Below are 13,646 nucleotides of genomic sequence, written 5' to 3'. Positions count from 1 at the left end.
GCTGAAGGTCTTTCCTACTGAATTGTTTTCAAGTATTTTGTTAAGTCATCTTAAAAAAAAAAAAAAAACCTTCATTTTTTAAAGCATCATTTTAAAAACACTTTCAGAGTCTATAAACTTGCCCTCCATTTGCATTTCAATTTACCTCTTTACTTCAACTACCTTCCTACTCTGGTGTGTGCATAAAAAACTATTTTTCTAATATGGAAACATCAGGCCTCTCTTGTCAAGAGGCCACATTGCTGTGTTCCATCCATAAAGGATTCTCGATGTTTTCACTTTCTTAATTACCTACTTTTCAATGATTCCTCCTTAATAGTCACTCTTTTGGTAGTCTTGTCTAGTTCCCAAAATATATATATATATATATATATATATATATATATACACACACACACACACACACACATTAGGGTAAATAAACTACAATACTTTTTCCACCTTTTGGATATTATGAATAATGCTGTTATAAACATTTGTGTACAAATTTTTGTGTGGACGTATGTTTCCATTTCTCTCGGGTATACAGCTAGGAGTGGAACTACTGGGCATATGGTAACTAGATTTACCCTTTTAAGAACTGCCTAACTGTCTTCCAAAGTGGTTGCACCATTTTACCTTTCCACCAGCAGTGCATGGTGTCCAGTTTCTCCACATCCTTACCAACATTTGTTACTATCTGATTTTTTTTTTATTATAGCTATTTTAGTGGGTATAAAGTAGTACCTCACTGTGGTTTTGGTTTGCATTTCCCTGAGAATATTTTTGTAATGAGGTTGATGTTGAAAACGAACAAACAAACAAAAACCACTTCAGGATGACAGAATACATTTTCTCTCTTTGCTTCTCTTCATCCGTCAGAGGTAGGGTTATTTCAGCCTTTAAAGAACTGCTTTATAAGTTAATCTAAGTTCCCTACAACGACTGTGACCACTTCACAAATGAGTCTTCTACATTTTAGCTGCCCTGCATTCAAGATCAGTTAAAGAATTTAAATAAAATTATTAAATCAATTTATTAAATCAAACGAAGCACCCCCAAATCATCTTTTGAAGCTTTTAGTAAATGGCAATAAATGAAAGCTTATAAAAAAGGAAAACACTGAAATTTATGCTCACAAAAGCAAGCAAACTGGACAAATTAGCATTTAAATGTTATACAGAATTTAGTTTTCAATTTTATAATTTCCTTCTGAAATTTCTTAACCTGAGAAAAGACTCTTTTGGCAGAGCTCCTGTGTTTTATTCAACAAATTTATATTCCGCACCAAAATGAAAAGAAGTTGATTTGTGAGAAGCTCTACAAAGAATCATAAATAGATACAGTTTAAGTTTTGTGTCCTGTAACATTTTTGGCAAGGAAAGATGTACTGAGTGGATGTCAACTAACAGTGCTGGGGAGGTATTTGGGCTAAACTATATTGCACCTGTCCTCTCTTTAGCAAACTTGCTTGGCATTTAGCAGCACCTATACGGAAGATATTTCCACAGTGAAAATAGCTACTGCTACATAGGAAATTATTAGGTCAACTAAAAAGCTGGCATATGGCTGTTTGCTTAGATAAAAATATTGTATCAGTATTAAATTTCCTGAAGTTGAAAACTCTACTGTGTAAATGTAAGAGAATATTATTATTTAGAGGAAATGCTCACTGAAATATTTGGGGGTGAAGGGCTTTATGCAAGTAACTTACTCTTGAATCATTCAGAAAAATGCTATGTATATATATTATTTGTGTGTGTATGTGTGAATACATGTCAATCTAGATGTATATGGAAGAGAAACAGCAAACAATAAAGCAAATAGAGTAAAAAAAAAATACTGTGATTTACAGTCAATTAAGGTATCGACAATTTCAAATTTACTAATCATAAAAAGAAATTTTGAATAAGATTGTAAATAAATTTATGAAAATAATAAAACCATATTGAAAAAACTATATATTATGTATATATTTTTCCCCAAAATATCAGTGGTTTGGTATATTAGAGACAAGAGATGGGCTAAGGAGCAGATTCATGGCAGTACATGAATATATACCAAAAATAATCATTCTGTTAATGTTCCATTTTAACGTTCAAATGAGAAATGTAAAGAAGTTTTCTTTTTATTTTGCTTTAATGAATACAGGTATTCATTTTTAATCTTTATTTTTATAAATAATTTTATTTTGAATATAATTTTTCAATTGAATAATTTTATTCACAAATGTATATATTTATACTTTTGTTTAACACCCCCTTTAACTTCCAAAAGTGCCCTATAAATTATAGGATCATTCAACTTTTAGTCAATGATCTTAATTGATCAAGTGATCTTTCTTCTAAATTCCCACCCATTGGTCAACAAGGTAAGGGAGTTGATATTTGATTAAATATCTAATCTAATAAAAACTTAATCCAGTCTGACTAAATGGCCCCTTTAGGCACTGCTCATTCTCTCTGGGAAAATCTTTTTAGTGTTACACATTGACTCCCCTCTCACTGCTTCTCTCCTTGAGGTTGTATCCAGGTAACCTATGTGACTTGGTAGGGAAAGGATGGGCCTCAGCCTCCTCTGGTCTCCAGGGGTATTACCTGGAGATGGTCCCTTGTCACCCGGTTGTTGTGAGCCCCAGAGGACTCCAAAGCTCATGTCTACACAGTGATCTGGTGAAGCTTCACCTCACCTCCTTCAGTGGAGATGGAAGGATAGAGCTAGTCAGAGTAGGTCAAGACTTCACTAGAACTTCTAGGCTAATTCATCTCTCTCTAAATCACAGTTCACTAGTATGCCTGTCTTGAGTGGAGGATATAATATAATATTCACAGCTGTGTACCTAAACACACAGACACAGAGTTCAGTGTTCCTATATGCCCACATATCTGTTAATGTTAGAGTGCTGTAGTATAACCAGAGCTTGGTATGACCTAATTAATATTTTTAATGGACTATGACAAAAAAAAATCAGGAGAAATGAACTAAGATTAGCTGTAGACATTAGGTTTGGAAAAGAAAGATTGAGGCTTTGATCAAAACAGAAAGAAATTAGAAAGAATATTACCCAAAATAGTGAGTCTATACAGACTGAGAGGCAAGTACCACACCACCAGAGAGAAGTCGAAACCTCCTCTGCAAAATGCAGGTGCTTAGGGACTTCCCTGGCGGCCCAGTGATTGACTCTGCGCTCCTAATGCTGGTGGCATGGGTTCGATCCCTGGTCGGAAAACTAAGAGCCCGCATGGCATGGCCAAAAAAGGAAAGAAAATTAGGGGACCCAACAAAATGCAGGTGCTTATTTGTCAGGAACGGCTTGAGGACAGAAGGCAAGGACATAGATTTTGTGACTTCTCAAAGGTCTTTCTAATGATGCAATAAATATTCTTAAGGAAAAAAATGGATTCTGGCAACAAGAAGAAAAGGTATATCTTTTGATATATAGGGGGAAAGGGCATATCTGTATGCCTAAGGACAAACACATTATTTAAAATCTAATGTTATTTAATGTTACTTCATTTTTCACTAAAGCCAGTAACAACTGTGATTTTTCAGCCGCTAAGATCCCAAGTTCTATGTGTGTTTCTTAAAATTTCCCCATTTTTTGACCACTGATAATATTTTGAACAGTCTTTATCTTAAATACACATTCTTCCATTTTTGTGATAGGCAGATATTTTTGTTAATATTATTTTTATGTGTTCTTTTTAAATCGCCTAGTATTATATGAGTTTGCACATTTATTCATATTGGGCTATGTTGTATTTTCAGTTGATTTCATAGGTGGACTTGATGCACACTCCTACTACCAGGATCATGTTGAGTTAAAGCCTGTTCATCTGTAAGTAAAGGTGTGATGAGATGGAAAATATTAATCCTTCTAACCTGGCCAAAACTAACCAAACCTGAAATAATTTGGACCTACCACTACTAATCATTGGTTTAATTTTCCACTCATATTTGAAACACACCTTTCACATGTAACCCAACATTATCATTATTATTTTTCATTCCAAAAGGGATTTGAAGTCGGTACCATGGTTTATGTTTCTAAAGTGATAGTTTTATTTTATTTTTTTTATCAGTAGTTGATTGCCAAATTGAAGGGAAAAAAGGATGATTTAGTCTACAAAAGAGAAACTTAATATGTGTCTTGGGGGCAAGGGAAAAGGGAAGAAAGACTAGGTTGGGATCCATGCTCTACCTGTGTGGTCCCAGGGGCCTCCCTTGAAGTCTCTGAGACTTGGTTCTGTCACCTGGACTCTAGTTTCATAGGTGGAGGAGGGAGGATGGATTCAATGGGATAAGGTATGTAGAGCATCTGTAAAGTTGCCCATGACTGTGCCTAGTACTCAAATATTTGACTAACCGGAAGGAAGTCAACAACTACAACAAAAACACCTCAAACTGGACAGATTTCAGTTGAGTATAAGGAAGGAATCATGGTCACTTGATTGATAAAATACTAGAAGACAAGAAAATAGATACCATGACTCCATTCCTAGAAAACTCTAAGTAGCAAATAGACCACTGTATAAAATAATAGATATCATGTGCACTTTGCGTCTATTATCTCACTTCATCCTCATGAAACTACTGTAATGTACTAATTAGTAGTCCATTCTATAAATAGACTACTACATCTATGACGTTCATAGATGATAGACAACCTTCCCAAAATCTATCAAGTAGCCAGTGATGGAGCTGGGGTCTTTCCCTCAACATGACACTGTGGACCTGCTCGGACGACCTTCCGATTCTTTTGGCTCAGTGCTCTGTAATTTCATGGAGACAGAGGAAATTTGGAGAGCAGTCACCGGTGTAAGAAACACGCATGAAAGTCTTCGTCAGCTGCCTCTTTGCCACAGTGGTTCCTGCCCAAATCTGTACCCCCTTCCCCAGCTTCTTTGGGGCGGGAGCCCTGAGAAACCTGCACTGGTTACTCCACCTCCCCATGTGGAATTAACTCGATTCCAGCAGAATGAGCTGAAGGAAACATAGTTCACAGGCTACACAAATCAGCACTGTGCCTGTCACATGAGAGATGTTTAAATATATGTTGGTTTCTTAAAGCCAACCTAATCTGGAAAAACATTCACCCCATATAACGTTCCAGGACCAAGCAGCCGTCACCTCATTACTCATGCTACTGAGTGCTCATAAATGATCCACTCCAGAAGTGGGTATCTGTGGATGTGGGGAACTTGGCAGGGATTGTGACAATAACAAAGATGATCAGAGCAACTGGAAGTGAGAAAAGAACTGAAACAAGGCCTAGCGGTGACTTAGAGAGTCTTCTATATATTTGTTATGTGAAAAGAGGATGATGGATGATGTCTTTCATCTCCACTGTGAAAAATATAACTCAGCAGAGAAATTGCAGTACGAAAGATGTCGGTCAGATGTCAGAAAGATCTTACTATTAGGGGAGGTTATTTAAAAATGCCAATTGATTACTGATGGTAATGGAATCTCCTTTCTTAAATGACACTCGTGTATCCATGTGCCTGAAAAGGGTGTCCCTGTGGCATGGCCCAGAGGCAAGTGACTTCTGTCTCTGTTTCCTAAAGTCCCTTCAATCTCTGTGAATCCAGAACACATGAAACGTCCCGGTAAGTTTACCTAAAAGGCTTTGATCAACTCCACTCCCTCCTCAAAGGGCTTTCTCCTTTTTTTTTTTTTTTTGAAGTATAGTTAATTTACAATGTTGTATCAATCTCTGCTGTACAGCAAAGTGACTCAGTTATACCCGTATATGCATTCTTTTTTAATATTCTTTTCCATTATGGTTTATCACAGGAGATTGGATATAGTTCCCTGTGCTCTACAGTAGGACCTTGTTGTTTATCCATTCTAAATGTAATAGTTTGCATCTACCAACCCCCAACTCCCAGTCCCTCCCTCCCCCACCCCCCTCCCCCTTGGCAACCACAAGTCTGTTCTCTATGTCTATGAGTCTGTTTCTGTTTCGTAGATAGGTTCATTTGTGTTATATTTTAGATTCCACATATAAGTGATATCAGATGGTATTTATCTTTCTCTTTCTGACTTACTTCACTTAGTATGATAATCTCTAGTTGCACCAAAGGGCTTTCTCAACTCCCCTGTTCACTGCTGACCTCCCACACCTTTTCAGCTGAATGTGGCTTCCACTACAGGCTGCAGAAAGCAAGAGAACAAGTTTCTACTTGGATAGATGATGCATATCATTATGTCAGATGAATATGGAATGCCTTTCAACCATGGAGGGAGCAGGAATCGGCAAGATCAAACTAAACCCAAATTAAAATCATTGTGCATGAAACAATTTAAGAGGTCAATGGGTGCCCCCCTCAGGTATGCAAATATGGCAGAGTTTATCCAGTTGGCATCAACCAGCCTGCTTGATTTCTTTTAATAAAAGCCTTTGTATTGGATTCCATTGTAACCAGCTCAGGGATGCCACATCCATTGTACCAGCAAGACTGGAGGAAAAGCCAATCTTCTGAACTAAATCATTAGAGGGGGCATGAACCCTGGCTTTTAACCTTCGTTAAGGCTCTAAGTTCCATAGAGTACAAAGCCAGGTTTATGAAGAAGCCACTTTATGCAGGAGATCGGGAGAATCTTTATCATATTCCTGGGAACATGGATATAGATGGGTAACTTTCAACTCCAGATGGGTGGTTACATTCACTGCAGACTTGTACAGGGAGCCCTCATTCTTGTGTTTGATTGTGTCACTGCTCGCAATCATAAAGTGCACTTTTCCAGGGCCCACAGTCCAACTGGGTGTGAATATGTGCACTGGGGTGATGTGATGTGAGGCAGTTCACACGTGGATTTGGTCTTTCATGCTTTGTCTCTCTTTAAAGTACCAGCATCAACAAATGAACTTATTTACAAAACAGAAACAGACTCAGACACAGAAAACAAACTTATGGTTACCAAAGGGGAAAGGGGGGGAGGGGTAAATTTGGAGTTTGGGATTAACAGATACACACTACGATATATAAAACAGATAAGCAATAAGGACCTACTGTATAACACAGGGAACCATATTCAATATCTTGTAATAACGTATAATGGAAAAGAATCTGAAAAGGGGTATATACATATGTGTGTGCACGCGTGTGTGTATATCTGAATCACTTCGCTATATGCCGAAAACTAACACAACATTGTAAATCAACTGTATTTAAATTTAAAAAAAAAAAAGTAATGGCACCAAGCTATCAAGACCCACTGGTTACATAAATTGGTTTACTTCCATTTACAACTGTTTCTTGGTCACTCAGAACATGTGTACCAGGCCCTGGGCTGGAGATACAAAGATGAGTAATACTTGGGCTTGACCTCCAGCCGTGAATGATCTAGTAGAGGAGACCTACATAGAAATAAGTAGATACAAAACAACGTCCCCAAGGCAATTTTTTGCAGAAGAGGGAACGTTTACTTCTCACTTGGGGAGAGAAGGCACCACTGGGAGATGATGCCCGAGCTGATGTTGGAAAGACGATGAAGAGTTTATCAAAAGCAGAAGAAGAAAACGAACGTCCCCCGCATGGAGGCCACGCTGCAGCGGGGAAAGTGGAAAGCTGCGCATATCTAGTCTGGCCGTCCCCCCCATTCTCACATAAAGTCAGCAGCCTACGAGGAAGCAGATGTTTAAGCCGCGAGGGAACCTTGGCTCCTGGTGGGGATGCTCTGAGGTCCTCAGCAGCCATTGCTGCACCATCTAAACAATGGCATCCTTTATGCCTAAGGCCATGGAGACGCTTCCAGTGATTGATTGTTGTCTGGGTCTGGCCTGGGGATACGTGACACACGGGTCAAGGGGAGCCTGTTCTGGGGACCACTGTCTTGCCATGGCGGCAAATGAGGGAGCTGTAACTCTCAACATAAGTACATCCTGCTTCTCTGCCAGCGTCTCCTCCATTGCTGCTCCTACACCACCTTTCACAATGGGGAAACGGTCAGGACAAGGGCTGCTCACCTGGTCATCAGCGGCTTTGAAGAGGACACCTCCGCGGCAGCTCACGGTGGAAGCAGCAGCTACCCCAGAGGGAGGGGCTAACAGAAGCAGGAAGAAGCATAGCTTGGCATAAATCCACGCAGCTCTGAAAGAGATACAGATATTCAGGGAGTGATGTCAGAGCGAGCAACTGAATTACTTTAAGTTTTGTCAAAATCATCATAATGGTTAGCAACCGGGTGGTGGGACAATTAAGCTGCATGTAGCAGTAACTCTTCACATAAAAATAATTAGACCCAGGCAGCTTATCAAAGAAAGACAGCAGTGGAATCTCAGGACTGAGTTTCACAAGAGAAGTAGAGAGATCTGATGATGCTAGAAATTTCCATGAGGAGAAATTTCCATGAGGAAGACACCCTGTGACTGCAGTTAAGAAAGACGTGATGAAAAAAGCTTCTCCTGTTACTTTTAGCCAATCTTTTTCTAAGGTTTCCAAATGAGAACTTGACTTTTCTCTGGTATCTTGACTTGTCTGATTGCCTTTGCAGGAGGCTAATTTTTCTTCACAAAAATTGTTACATGCTCTGTGGTCACCGCTGACAGAGTGTCTGCTATTGCAACCAAGTACCGGAACACAGACGCAGCTGCCCCCCATTTCAGGCTGGCACTACCGTCAGCTCCACTGGACCTCCACCCCTCACAGCCCAGACTCAGAGGGCATCCGCCTCTGACGATCGGGCTGCTGGACGGAACCAGACATGGTCACATCCATCTCCGCTCTTTCCTGAGAACGGGTGTTTTGTATCAGTATCCTTACAAGTCGGTGCCAGGCCATTCTGCATGTACAAAATCTACATTAAAAACCAGCCAGGAGGACAAATCAAAGGGATGTGTGTGGGTGTGTGTGGGAGATGCGGAGGTGAGAATGATGTGCTTTCAAACCCTGATTTAACAACCAATAAACACCGATGGGGAACCATCCCTCCTCCATGTCTTGACCAGCCGCCTGAAGACTAATAAAATGATAGCTCTCTGGCTATAGCCTGTTTTCATTTGTCCTTGATTGGCTTTCACACCTTCCTATCCCTCTATCTATGTGTCTGTCCCTGTGGCACGCAGAGCCAGGTGTCTGTGACCTGCTCATAGGATGGCGGCTCACTTTTCCCATTACTGAGGGTGCAGTTCTGTTGCCTGAGGGCAACCATCAGTCCCTGGAAAGATGGGCACTTACAGCACTTAGGGCTCACCGCTCTCCCTGGCTTTGGGGAGCCTTCCCTTTGTCACTGGCATTCATGACTTTTTGATCCATCCTAGGAAATGATTATATTATTTTAGGGACAATGTAAGAACACACCTAATGTGTAGCTATTTGACCAAGTAGCAGTGAGATGGCTGTGTTTATATGGTTCCCGCAGTTCTGACTCATCCCTACACTGGCCAGTTCATGCACCATTGTCCTTGCTAGGATGGAACGAGGCCACCAACCGCGCAGCCAGCCACACGCGAGAGGGCCTCCACAACTGATGGTCAGTCATCCTCACTGGGGACACAAAGACCCTCTCGTTTGACACACGGCCTCACGCACTGCCCCCAGAGCCTCGAGGAGCCCGGTCCTCGTGCTGCCTTGTGAAGCACATAAAGCCTTTTCCAAAATGAGAAAGCTCGTATCTGAACGGTGCCCCCCCCAGGGAAGCTGTCACTTCCTGTCTCTCCCAGAATCTCAGGATTCTTCTCAGTACTTGTCATTGATGTCAATGAGAAGAAAGTAGATTTCTGTAGTGGTGTGGAGACACGGAGCATCTCCCCCCGAAAAAAACGCATCAGCATAAGCAAGAGTAACTTCATTCACACCTGTTCCCAAAAGAAAGTATACACTGATTTTAAACTTAAAGGTAATGAAGATAAACCAAATTTTATATTTAATATATATTTTTCATTTTATAGTTACATCAAAAATATATATAATCCTCATGTTATGACAGGTTCTGGGAAGAAACAAGACATAATAAAGAATGTACAAAACACAGAGTCAAGAACACATACACATACACACACACACACACACACACACACAGGAAGTGACAGAGAGACTTAAAAAAGCAATAGAAAAAGAGACAATGACAGGCCTATCAGGAGACACACTTTGAAATAACAACACTATCTTATCATTTGATTTCATTCTGCCTCGAGGGTAGGTACCCTCAGGTAACTGCCAACATATCTACAAAATCTGCCCAAAAAAATGATCTTAAGGATCCCAAAACTCAAACTCTTCTACCCAGACTAATTGATCCATCATTAAAAGAGTGATAACTAGACATTCCATGTCTCCAGAGGTGATGCAATAAGACACAGCACCATCTATGAAATATCTTGGGCTGACTGATCTTGGACTGAAAGTGTAGAAAATACAAGAATAACACAGTAAGTTAAATCTCACCACAAGGAAGCAATCAGCCACTCTAGAATGTGGGAAATAGTACAGGGCAAATGAAAAAAAAGCGGGAGGGGGGACTTACCATTTAAAAGGGATTTAAGAGACATACGAGTCAAATACAGTGTGTTTACCTTGTTTGGATTCTGGTTTCAACAAACCGACTGTAATGAGATGATTTTAGACAATTGGGGAAATGCAAATATGGACTGGACGGGAAACGATATTAAGGAATTGTTGCCTATTTTGATAGATATGCTAATAAATAGGTTTTAACAAAAGAAGAAAAATTTTTTATCACTTGAGCAGAGTTTCTGAACCTCAGCACTGTTAACTCTGGACCCAGATAATTCTTTGTAGTAGGGGCTGCCCTGTGCATTTTGGGATATTTAGCAACATCCTTGGCCTCTGCCCACTAGACACCAGTAGCGGGTGCGCGCGCGCGCGCGCGCGCACACACACACACACACACACACACACACACACACACACACGGCCAAATTGTGGCAAACAACTGGTAAATGTCCCCGGCTAGGAAGAATCACCGAGTTAGGGAATCATCACTGAGATGTGCCAATGAGTGACACACAAGACATGACGTCTAGGATTTGCTTTTAATACTCTAGCCAAAAAAATAATAAAGTTGTGGTGACTACATGAAACTTAATTAAATAATTTTTATTTTAGTTGAAGCTGGATACTGAGAACATAGGGATTCATAATACCATTCTCTTTACTTCTGTGTGTGTATGTTTGACTTTTAAAAATCCATCTGTTAATAAAACCTAAGGCAGAGTGGTCAATAGGCTTTCCTTTCAATGCCTCCTCTCCCAGTTGCTTCATTGTCTTATTAAAAAACTCCTTGCAGACGTATTTCCCAATGCCTGAAGTAACACTCCAGCATTCCTACCTGGCATCATAGGGACAGGCTCAGCCTACTTCGCAGCTTTTCCAATCCGTGTTGCTAAAGCCCCAAAGCAGAAAATAGTAACTATAAGTAGAGGTGACGTGAAAGATAAATGTAGTGGGTACCTAGACGTTCCCCCGACGCCCACCAATACTATCACTAACAAAGAAAGAAAACGCCTTCCCCTGCTGCCTTATCCCATTCTAGAAGAGTCACCTGTTGGATGGATGAATAAACTTCCACAACTTGAATCTTCCTTCAGAGTAAAAGGTTATATAAAACTATAAAAATCCCACCATTATAATCTCATCCCTTTATCTTTCCATTTAAATCCTTGTTCAACTCAGTGGGGTCAAAGGGCTAGATATTTGGGCTACATCTTTCAGAATGTAGAGAAATAGGAGAGCAGAGAAAGCGTGATAAGTGATAAGGAGAGAACTGCAGGGCTCCCGCCCCTGAGGGGTGAGGAGGGAACAGAATTTACAGGGAGAAGAGTGGCTTCCAAAAAGTGAAACTGGGAAGTTGAACATTTTTTTCAGCTATTTCAAATTATGATGAAAAAGTCCATTCCGAGCCATAGAGTCACTGAACTGAGTTAATGGAAGAGAATATCTGGATGCGGATATAAAATAAGTATGAAACACCGTCTCCACTGGCACCCTGCTTATAATTTAGTTGGCAGGAAAAAACTTACATACCTGAGTGAAACAATCAGTGCACAATTAGTTGTGAAGCTGAAAGCCCTTCGCTACACATGGGGTCCAGCTGATAGCATAAGAGTTGCCATTAGCAGGATGAGAAAACAACACGGCCGAGGTAGAAGTGGAATCTTCGTGGAGGAGAAGAGATTTCAACTGAACCTCAGAGATGAATAGGTTTGGATCAGCTAAGACTTTTCACAAGAGAGAAACAAAAGTATCCAACAAATATTTATTAGGTGCCAACTATACAGCAGACACTGTGTTGAGGCTGATACTGTACGAAGATGCTAGAGCCAAAGCCCTCGCGTTCCAAACGCTTACCACCTGGTATGGAGTCAGGAAGATGCACAGAGTCTTTGTCAAATGTGTGGAGACAAGAATGACTGGAGATGAGAGTGTGTATTCCAGAGAAACAGAACCAATAGGGTGTGTGTCTGGAGAGAGAGAGATTTTAAGAAATCCGCTCATGTGATCACAGGGCAGGCAAGTCCAAATCTGCAGGGTAGGCAGGCACACTAGAGACCCAGGAAGAGTTGACATTGCATCTGGAGTCCAAAGGCAGTCTGGAGGCAGAATTCCTTCTTCCTCCGGGGACCTCAGTCTTTTCTCTTAATGCCTTCCAACTGATTGAACATGACCTACCCACATTATGGAGGGAGTCTACTTTACTCAGTCTATTGATTTAAATGTTAATCTCTTCTAAAAAAACAAAAGGAAAGATACCTTCACAGTGACTTTTAGACTTGTGTTTGACCAAATATCCGGGTACTATGGCCTAGCCAAATTGACACTTAAAATTAACCATCACAGGGTGGGATGTATGTAAGGGCCATAGGTGGTATGAAAGCCAGACCTGGATGGTTCTTCAGCAGTCAGCCAACGGAAGGCTATAGGAAGGTTAGGCTAGGGCTGTAGCTAGCGGTTCGCAGACGTAATACTACCCTGTCATCTTTACCCCAGGGCCACCAAAGGCAATACCTTTACATCACTCCCCATTTGCTATGTGGCTGACACGTCTTTCCCAGGAAACCGCAAGTCCTCCCCTCTGACGTTTACACCTGCTTGCCCCACCCTGATCTGAAAAGCAGGGAGCCCAGGTGTTTTGCTTGCTTATTGCTACCGCCACGGGCACAGACAGCAGAAGGCACATTTTGCCTTTTGAAAAGCCTGGATGAATAAAAAGGAAATTTGGTTTTCAATTTTGAAGTCTTTTAAAGCACTTCATCCTTTCTGTTTCAGGTCGAAATAAGTAATGACGCTGACTCTGGAAATGCGGCTGCTGAACTTGACTTAGGAAGCAAAGCACCAATGACAGCACCTCTCTGCACTGACACGTCTCACTTTCTTCCAGAGGATGGACTGCACCTCCCCACTTTCCCACGAATCACAGAGTTCTCCAGGCACGGCCTATGTGTTATTAGCATTGTTCGCTAGATGAGTTGTAGGTGCTTGGGTGGGTGTTTTTTTTAGTCATTTCCTTCTTACATGAATACTTGTAAATTGTACCCCAAAATTGGTTTTTAATCTTTTAACAATATTTAATGTGAGGCATGCAAAATGAGAAACATTCTGTGAAGGCTTTCCACAGTCAATTCTAAGAGAAATGTGGGTTTGTGCAGTTGAGATGTCAAGTCCCCATTGCTGACTGCGGTGATCTCAGGCCTGACGGGAGTT

General features: G+C 40.8%; 1 protein-coding gene across 1 annotated transcript in view; it reads left to right on the top strand.

Moving 5' to 3' along the window:
* NKAIN3 (sodium/potassium transporting ATPase interacting 3) overlaps nt 1-13,410 on the top strand; it is a 267,357-nt gene extending 253,947 nt beyond the window's left edge. Inside the window, exon 7 of the mRNA XM_029222646.1 lies at nt 13,212-13,410. Coding sequence (XP_029078479.1) covers nt 13,212-13,225 — 14 coding nt within the window. The 3' untranslated portion in view covers nt 13,226-13,410. The remainder of the gene's footprint in view (nt 1-13,211) is intronic.
* Nucleotides 13,411-13,646: the final 236 nt, after the last annotated feature.

This window comes from Monodon monoceros, unplaced genomic scaffold (genome assembly GCF_005190385.1).
Source record: "Monodon monoceros isolate NGI ecotype Baffin Bay Population unplaced genomic scaffold, NGI_Narwhal_1 Super_Scaffold_14, whole genome shotgun sequence".
In the NCBI taxonomy this organism is placed as follows: domain Eukaryota; kingdom Metazoa; phylum Chordata; class Mammalia; order Artiodactyla; family Monodontidae; genus Monodon; species Monodon monoceros.
This window is presented reverse-complemented; position numbering and strand designations above follow the sequence as displayed.